Source organism: Polistes dominula, unplaced genomic scaffold (genome assembly GCF_049000335.1).
Source record: "Polistes dominula isolate Pdom_NZ unplaced genomic scaffold, Pdom_raw_medaka contig_82, whole genome shotgun sequence".
NCBI lineage: Eukaryota > Metazoa > Arthropoda > Insecta > Hymenoptera > Vespidae > Polistes > Polistes dominula.
The window spans coordinates 7,560,001-7,570,000 of NW_028301046.1; the positions used below are offsets into that span (position 1 = coordinate 7,560,001).

Here is a 10,000-nt window from a genome sequence, read left to right on the forward strand (position 1 = left end):
ATAAGCCGGAAAAAATAATCCAATGTTCCCGTATATTGTATTTATACTATTTTTTTATTATTCGATTTGACTTTCGTCTTTTTAATATTATTATTGGATCATTTTTTATTCGTCGTCAAAATTTTTAATAAGATTTATATTAAGGATTACGAAAGTACGTAAAAAAAACACAACAATAAATCATAAGAATAATATCAAAATATTTTCCAATGTACTTTATATTTGTTATTGAAACGAGCCAAAATGTGACTATCATTTAAAAAAATAAAATATCGAGTCGAGTTCGATCGTATTTGGCTCATTGTTATTTTTCGTACGAATAAATAAATAAATACATATGTAATAATTGCTTGAAGGATTGATCAAATTTTTGCACTTTTCTTCTATCATTTCGTGCCTTAAAATCTATTTCGAAATAAATTGCTTGCGTATTATGGCTGTAAGATAATTGAAATATTACGACAGCTTCGTGATTTTTCGTTGCGATTAAGTCAGATGGCAGATATGCAGTAAAAGGAACATTACAGAAATTAAGATAATCGTTTTCTTATATATTAACCAATTAACAAAAAAATTGATTCACATTTATTAAACAAGAAAAATAAATGAAAAAAATATAATAATAATCGTGCAGAAGTTACCACACGAGATAACGTTTTCTCGACTCCTTATGTCTCTTTGTAAAATTGTAACAACACTCGAAAATAAATAGACTATTTAAAACTTACGCCATATTTTTAATTATTATTATTATTACGACATTCTAATTATTCGTTACGATATGAATAATAATAAAAAAATATATAAAATAAGTATTGCTCTTTAACCTACTGATAGCGGATTTAGGAATTGATGAAAGGAAGATGGGGTGAGGTAAGGGTGAGAGGGAAGAGGATAGGTTCGTTAGCGTACGCAGATGATGTGGTTTTGTTGGCGGAAAGAGAAGAAGAAATGGAGAGTATGCTGAGGAGGATGGAGGAGTATTGCGACAGGAAGAAATTGGAGGTCAATGTGGAGAAAACGAAGATATTAAGATTTAGGAGAGGAGGGGGAAGAAATAGAGAAATAGACTGGAATTGGAAGGGGAAGAGAATATAGGAGGTGAAGGAATTCAGGTATCTGGGCTATGTGTCCAAAAAGAATAGAGGACAGGAAGCGCACTTGAAGGATAGGGTGAAGAAAGCAGGGGTCGCAATGAGGCAGGTTTGGGGATTGGGAAGGAGGATGTTCGGCAAGGATTGGGAGAGGAGGTTGTGGCTCTTTGATACATTGGTGTGGACGGTCTTAAGCTATGGAGCGGAAATATCAGGGTGGGAGGAGAGGAAGGAGATCGAGGGGGTGCAAGAAAGGTTCTTGAGGTGGACATTGGGAATAGACTGGAGGACGCCAGGATACATGGTAAGAGAAAAAGGGAAAAGAGACAAATTGGGAATAAAGGCTGCGAAGAGAGGGTGGAAGTACGAGGAGAAATTAAGGAGAGGAGAGGGAAGTGAGTTGGCGAGAGAGTGTTGGAAGGAGGCGCAGGAGAGAGAAAAGGAGGATAAAGTAAAGAAGTCAAAGTGGGAAGAAGAAAAGATAAGGTTTAAAAAGAAGATAGCGCAGGGCAGGGAGGAGGTGGTTGAAAGTTGGGAAGAGATTGAGAAGGAGGAAAGGAGGCGACAGGAGGAAGAGAGATGGGTGAGAATACAAGGCTCCAGATACAACGAATGGTACAGGATGGTGATAGCGGTAGGGGTTGCCAGGATATTGGGTAGGAAAGTGGAGTGAAGAGAGGAAAAGAAGAGTGGCGAGATTTAGATTGGGGAATGAGATGAGGGAAGGGAGATACTGAGAGGAGGAGGAGAGGAGAAGATGTAGGGTGTGTGGATGGAAGAGAGAGACATGGGTGCATGTGTTGGAGGGCTGCAGTAGAGCTATAGGTGAGGAGGACAGGAAAGGAGTGGAAGAGAGGATAAAGGAGATTTTGGATGAGAGTGGAATGGGGGAGGAGTGGATGAAGAGGATTGGGAGTATAAGAGAGAGGAAAGAGAGACAAGGTTGGGATTGAGGAAGGAAGAAGTGGAGGTTTGGAACGGGTGGAGGGGGAAGGGAGGAAAGGAGAAGTGAGTGAGAGGGTAGTGTTAAGATAGGTTAAGGATATAATTGTAAAAGGAGTGTAACTCTTCGGGGAAGCAGTAAAATGTATCTATCTATCTGTCTATCTATAAAATAAGTATTGTACGTGTTTAAAACATTTTTATTATATCTTAAACATAATATATAGTTAATTAATAATAATATATAGTTAAGTATCTCACAAGATAATTAAAAAAAATATGTATATAATATATAATATGTATGTCTATATATATACACTAACTTTATTACACATCTGTATTATTAATGTTATATATCGTAAGAGACTTCATCATATTAATCACTTTGTTTAATACTCTTAATTAATATTGTATACAATATACGATTAATATTGAACATTATTTTCAGGAAATATCTTACGAAATAATAAGCACTCGAATCATAGATGTAAGAAAAAAACAAAATATTAATTGTCGCTTGGCCCCGTAAAGGATTCGTCACTAAAGTTCCGAAGATTCTAAAATGAAATGAAATGAAATAAAACGAAATGAATTATCTCATTTAAAATGAACGATAAAATTAAAAAGTTCAAAATACACGAGATTTACCTTCGTTAGAGTATCCAAACAAAAATATCATCACGTATATTGTATAACATTTAAAATAATATTTTTGTTTTTTAAGCTAAACATATGAGCATTCTGCCCTCGTTCATCTTATCTTGAACCTTATCACTTGCTGTAGATTTTTCAGCTTGTCCGCTTAACATGGCTGCCGCAAAAGTTAGGCCAGTACCTACTAGGGCACTATAAAAAGCCCAACCTACAATAATTACAATTAATTTATATAATAATAATAATAATAATAATAATAATAAAATATTATAATAGATAATTGAATTATTTTAATTACCGAGATTACAATCTCCGAGATAAAATGCATCAGCTTCTGGACCACATATTCTTTTTACTCTTTCAGCACCCCATCCAGCGGGATATAAACTCAAACCGATTAAGTACAATATTCCTATGAGAATAAAATTACAAATTAAACATTAGATTATAAATAATTTCAAATAATATATAATAAAATAAGAAAATTATATATATACCGGCGATTGCTTGAGCTACTCCAGATAAATCAAAGATACTTTTCCTTCCGATACTTTGAACACAGCATCCAATTAAAGCAGCCAACACGGTCATAGTCATCACAGCCAAACCAAAAGCTACAAAGAAGAGAGATGCTTTCCAAAATCCTGGAAAGACGGAAGAATGCGTTGCGAATCCGTCAATGTTGAAATTAGCGCAATGCGTTCTTCCATATAATTTTGTGCAACGATTGAAGATCCCAACTGTTGGTACGAATAATTCTGTACCATTTTCTACAAAATATCAATAATTAAAATAATATATATATATATAGAAATAATAATTATATATTCAAAATTTATAATATATATTATATAATGTAAAATAAAATATATAGTTTTAATAAAAATATAAAAATTTCGCGAATGAAATAATATATGTATATTCATAAAGTTAAATTTATTTAATTGCCTTTTAACGTAACAAAAATATTGATCCTCCAATTTTCTATCGATTAGGTCAATATTTCATAAAATTAAAATTACAATGTATAAATGCATACATACACGTTGATTTTTTATTGGAAATATTGATTATTTACTTAAAAGTATTTCTCAAAGTATTCGACACAATAAATAAAACAGCGTTATTATTATTATTAATATTATTATTATTATACTTGTGACGTAATACCAAAAGAGAGAATATCTTACTCGTGTCCTTAATCGTGTGGGGTCCGACGAGCCATTTCGGAGTAAGGAGGGCCGATAAAACGGCCATTAACGCTGCTAAAGACAGAAGCGTCCAAAGGAGACTACGACCAGTGACTATAACATAGCACATGCTGCTGGCCGAGAATAATTTCGTCTTATGCCATCTTCCTGACACGATCTTCTAGCTACCTAAGAAAGAAAAAAAAAAGAAAAAAGTGCAAATAAACATTATTTTCTTTTTTTACATTCCTTTTTTTCAGTAAACTAATTACTATCAACGAAAAAAAAGAGAAAAAAGAGACAGTAAAAATATTAATTATTATTTAGTGCATCACCAATTTCTTCTTTTTTTTTTTTGTTAAGTTAAGTCTATTCGTAACGCATCTCAAGTTGATGATAACCCAACAAACGAAATACGGTGTCACACGTCACTTAAAATTAATACTGATTTACGAGCATTCATTCCCATTATGAGTTTCCTTCGTTAAAATCGTCACACGATTTTAGATGTCTTTATCTACAATTTCTTTTGCTTTATTTTTAAAACTTGGTCGGATTAATTAAAATAAATTATTAAAGCAATTTAAGAGATTACTATCGTTGTTGCCCCTCTCGCCCCAATGGTTACTGTTCAGAGTACGTAAATGAGAAAATGAAACAACAACTTGGTAAGAAACGATTTAACTGTGAGAAAAAGAGAAGTACATTGATGTGTTCCGAGTTTCGTACGACTGCGTAAGAATAAATCCCATTCATATATATTTCGTAGAATTGTAATGACCCTGCTCGCTGCAGCTACTCTTTTGAAGTTCCTCGAAACGATAACGTTGACATTAAAGGTCAAATTTTGGTCTGTAGTTCTTTATCTTTTCTTTCTTTATTTTTTTTTTATTTTATTTTTCGCATACATATTTAATATCATTACGCAATATAACATTGACTTTCTGTTTTCTTTTTTATATTGAAATATATAATACAGTGGATTGAATTCGTTGCAAAAGTTTCAATTGCAAAGCGGGAACTTTTACTGAAAATTAACTTCAAGGGTTTTCGCGTGATCTAAAATATATTCAATTATTATTGTTATTATAGCTAAAAGTAGTAAATTTTGAAAATTGTATAATATGCAATAGTAGATTGATTTCGTTGCAAATGTTCATTTGCATAGACGACATTTAGTTGAGAACAATTTTCAAGATTTTCTTGTTTACAAGTAATATTCAATTATTGTCATAACGAAAATAATGCATTTTATAAATTGAAATGCACAAGTAGATTGAATTCGTTGCAAGGTTCATTAAATCGCGACGACGTTTAGTTGAGAACAAACTTCAAGGTTTTCGTGTTCCACATTTAGAATATCCTTCTCTTTCTTTCTTTCTTCCTCCCCTTCGTTTAAGCTCTTTCTTTTTTTTACAGATTCTATTTTACCCTCCTCTCTGTGACAAGCTTCCATCAACTTTTTTGACTTCTCCGTTCAGGTTGGCTGACACATAAATTACCTTCCTTCTATTCACATCCTTGCATACCAACGTGCTTACATCACATCGGTAGAAACAGAGAAAGTTTAGTTTTAACTTTCAATAATCATATTATAAGCTGATTATACACATCGTTAAATTTTTACTTTTCATTAGCGTTCAAGTCCTCACGAAGAATTTCAAAGCCCTTTTTTCTTTCTTTTTTTTTTCATTTTATCAATGGTCTTTATCGAATAGATCTAAACTTTCTTTCTTTCTTTCATGATGGATCAAGAATATCGTGTGACCTCCTTTTTTTTTAACTCCGACTATAAAGATTCCAATGAGAATGAAAAAGAAAAAAAATGGGGAAAAGAGTGAAAGAGAGAGAGAGAGAGAGAGAGAGAGAGAGAGAGAAAGAGAAAAAAAGTCTCAAAAGTGATGGTGGTGGGCGAAGGTTTCTCAGCAACTTCGAACAAGATTAAGAACAGCAACAGCAGTCACACAGTCTTTTAAGAGCACGTGCTTGTTTTATTCTGTTAACACAACCATTTCAAGAAGATACTCTTCATAGCCGCAAATTTAAACGTCTTTGTGCTATACGCCTCGTGCCCTTATCGTAAATAAAAAAAGCCCCCCTCCTCTAAAAAAAAAAGAAAAAAAATAAACATACAGAAAGATTTTCTTTGATCTAACCGCGATAGGATGGCAAATTGTACCACAACTGTGCGTCGCCATATTTAATGTGATCATGGTCTACGAAATAACCGAGAAATCATCCGCCCTTTTTTTCTTCTCCTATCTTTTTTATACTTTCCATTAGAGAATCTAAGTTGATGAACATGTATTTATATATTACAATTTAGGATTGGTTGTGTTAGAAAATTTAAACGATGTCGTGCAGGAAAGTCTTCCGGTGCTATTATTACGAATTGCACGCAACTAAAACCCTATAATTCATTCTAATTAGTTTCAATACTAGTTTTTGACCCTCCTCAAACAAGCTTAAACATTTTTAAAGTTAAATGGTAAAATTATGAGTTAGTAAAAATTCATTGGATTATTAATTATCATTATGAACAATATATACGTAATGTGCATGTATGCATATGCGTGTAATTATGTGTGTGTATATATGTGAATGATAATTAATATTTACAACAAGGAAAATAAATATGAAATACAAAATATACAAACTGAAATTCATGTTAAATTTTTCTTTTCCTATGACACGTGGTCATCTATTATAAAAAAAAATTACATGTTACATTTAGAACAAAATTAACCATCCCCCCCTAATCAGTTTTCTACGATCTTATGGTTAGAAAACTTATGTTAGCTAATTTATATTCTCCATTTCACGGGTATTTATCTTACGAATCGAGAACCTTGTCTATGTAATTAACGAAGCACGGTCAAATCAACAATCCGTGAGAAAGGACAAGGCGAGTATAAACGAGTGTTTGATGATGCAGTCCGACAGTAAGCAATAAGTCCCTATCCAATCCGAAGGGTTCTCTTTTCTGCGGTAGACGAAAAGGGACACATCTACCAGGGCCCCTCCTCTTTTACTCTCTCGTGTCTCCCTTTCTTTTTTTTTTTTTCTTTTCTTTTCATTTCTTTTAATTTATGATACATATTGTTAACACGTGCCGCACCTTATCGTATAAAATACGAATTCAAGAAGAATCACTCCATTTTAAAAAAAAGGGCAATTGGACTCGTTTATATTTTTTTTCCCCCATAAAATTTGTAGCCCGTGAAAATGAGATAAATTATATCAATTATGTTGAAACATGTACATATAAGTATTCCGAGTATTCGGTGCCTCTAATCTCGTGATATTTATTAGATACAAATTTATTATTAGTAGAATTCTAAAGTAGAAATAGATTCTACTTTCATTGTAAAAATCTGTGATAAACTTTAATAAGCAGCATTCTTTTTTTTTATTATTTTTTTCTCAACCAAATCACAAATATCCGCGTACGCTAATCTATGAAATTTTTTTCTTTTCTCCATACTGCTTTTAGGAGTTGTTGGTTAGATAGCTTTAGAAAGATATTATTGAAAGTAGAATTAAAAATAACTAGTATCGTTAAACTAAAAAGTTGTTGCAAAGAATTTTCTTTTTTGTTATGGAGTTCCCAGCAAAAAAAATACAAGTAAAGTGTATTGCTGTGTATTTGGTTGTACAAGCATAGTTTGTAGTAGCTAGTACAAACAATTCGGAACAACCTGCTGAATTTGTAATTATATTATACTTGACCTTTTTAACTGTTATTAATAAAGATAATAAAATTCTTGCAAAATTTTGTTAAAGTTCAAATTAAAAGTTAAGTAAATGTAAGAATTCTTCTTAATTGACTTCTGACATTTTAATAATACATTCTTCGTACCTCTATAAACATTCAGGTAAATCGTCAGAAGTAGCATGAGTTATGTACGGGGTGAAAACTGGAGACGCCCCTTAGCCGGCGCTCCGCACCGCGTTTCGCGCTCTCATAATTTGCATCCCAATTTCTCACGAATGCATTCACGTTTTCATCTGACATTTTGCACATAATTTCAGCTATATATAAACAAGACATATGCAAGTTGTCAGATATTTCACTCCATATGTAAATTTTCAAAAATTTGTCGCAACTTTTCCAGGTTCTGACACCCCTTTGTCGTCAACTTACACGTCTGATATTTTTCCCCGTGCTTTCTGTCATGTTTCTAGATATCTACGTAAATTTTCAGCCATATTTCTAGTCATTTATTTTATTACCAAAATTAATAATTTTGGGGGCCCGGCCCCCCTTTAATTTTAATGAAAGCTGTCTGACGATCGGGCTGCACTTTTGCCCACACCATTCCAAACTTTGTCAGGTAAAAAATTCACTCTGTAAAAAATTTTCCAAAATCGGTCGCTAGCTCTTGGTCTATTAAATAATTAATTCTTTTTTTCGCAGAAATATATGATAATTATTAGAAACATTATAAATATCTTCAGAAGTAAGATACTGAATAGTATCAAACAAAAATCAAATTTATTATCAACGTAGTATCGTTAAATTATACAAGATAATTTTACTTCCTACAATATTTTTAATAATTACAAAACTCCTTATTACATTAACCCTTTGATTGCTATGCAAATGTGCGTCCAGCGGAAACTATTAGTGTGGCCTATGGGCTCAAATATGCGTCCGACGCAAGCCATCGATATAGACTATGGACGCAAATGCGCGCTCGGCGATTTTTTTGGCTGTTTACTGCTGTCTCATATATATGTTCGGAAATGGTTTCTCTTTTACATGTCTAATACACTCGCAGAAATCTTAAACCTCGTTGATTAACAACGAAAAAAAATGAAATTTCGTTTATTTGGTCAGTCATTCTCTGTCTTAAATTCGTTTCATTTTGTTTAGATTTACAGTACTTATGTTACTTACTTGTTATTTGTTCAATTTTTCAATTTCTAATATCCAAATATATACATTATATAAAAAAAGAAAAATGTATAGTTATAATTTATAACTATCAAAATATGGTGTTTTAAAACTTTACCATTGGTGAATAAACAATATATGTTAAAAATAAAAAAAAATTATTTGATCCGTTTTACAGTGGACAAAGTAATAGTAATTGGATTATGAATAATATTACAATGTATTAATACGCCGTTCACAAGATCCATATTTCCCGAAAAAGTATTCAGTCCCTAGCGACCGCTACTGCTGGCCGCACGCCGCACACGCTAAGCGCTTCGACTTAGAATAGCTAGCAGTGAAAGGGTTACTAATTAAACCTTTTAACTTTCTTTCGTGATTGTTAAAATAATGATTTATTTTGTTGTCTTATATGAACACTCAAGGATTCATAGTTATCACCTATAGGATAATTACACTATTATCGATACGTGTCTTCACGAAGGAAAGTATACTCATATTTAAGTCGAATAACGAGAGATATCTCTTCTTATAGAGTTACATAATCCTTAAGCGAGTATAAGGGCCATCTGCGAGGCAGCTGTTCGACAGGTGTTCCTCTCTTTCTTACTCCTTCTCACATCAATTACTCTTTCCCTCTTTTACATTTTTCCTTTTTTTACATTTTTTTTATCGTCTTTTCTTTTTCTTTTACACTTCTCTCTCTCTCTCTCTCTTTCTTTCTCATTATTTCACTTTTTCTTTTTTTTTCTCTTTCTCTTTCTTTTTTATACTTTCTTTCTTCTCTTTTCTTTCTCTCTTATTATTTCACTTCTTCTTATTTCTTCTTTTTTTTCTTTTTCTCTTCTCTCTCTCTTATTATTTAACTTCTTCTTATTTCTTCTTTCTTTCTCTCTTTCTCTCTTTCTGGTTTCTTTTCTTTTTTATTTTATCCCTTTTTCTTACTACTCGCTTTCTTATATTCTTTTTCTCTGTTCTAACTTGAAATATACATACACTTATACATAGGTAAGATATATGTATGTAATATGTATCCTACCTGAAAAGGGAGGCCCTTCGGGTCCCATCGACCAACCGATTTTATACAAAATGATTTATCGCGATTTTGACCGGTCCACGTGTTTGATTATTATTATTATTATAATTATTAATATTATTATTAATATTATTATTAATATTATTATTAATATTATTATTAATATTATTATTAATATTATTATTAA

The 10,000-nt window shown here is 32.0% G+C and overlaps 2 protein-coding genes across 5 annotated transcripts in view; one reads left to right on the top strand and one right to left on the bottom strand.

Annotated features, from left to right (window-relative positions):
- Positions 1 to 727, top strand: part of LOC107068110 (uncharacterized) — a 52,180-nt gene extending 51,453 nt beyond the window's left edge. For both annotated transcript variants that reach the window (XM_015324176.2, XM_089175188.1), the window contains exon 14: positions 1 to 727. This exon is cut by the window's left edge and continues 4,036 nt beyond it. The gene's annotated coding sequence lies outside the window, so the exon portion shown is untranslated.
- LOC107068102 (LHFPL tetraspan subfamily member 2 protein) overlaps positions 1 to 10,000 on the bottom strand; it is a 25,222-nt gene that overhangs the window by 484 nt on the left and 14,738 nt on the right. Inside the window, exons 2-6 of one of the 3 annotated variants that reach the window (XR_016177488.1) lie at positions 3,881 to 4,065; positions 3,188 to 3,460; positions 2,989 to 3,102; positions 2,685 to 2,898; positions 1 to 2,593 (exon numbers count right to left, since the gene is read on the bottom strand). The exon at positions 1 to 2,593 is cut by the window's left edge and continues 484 nt beyond it. Coding sequence is in view for 1 of the 3 variants with exons in the window: in XM_089175192.1 (XP_089031318.1) it covers positions 2,756 to 2,898; positions 2,989 to 3,102; positions 3,188 to 3,460; positions 3,881 to 4,010 (660 nt within the window). In the remaining 2 variants the exon portion in view is untranslated. The other 2 variants (XR_016177487.1, XM_089175192.1) reach the window with 2 other exon arrangements.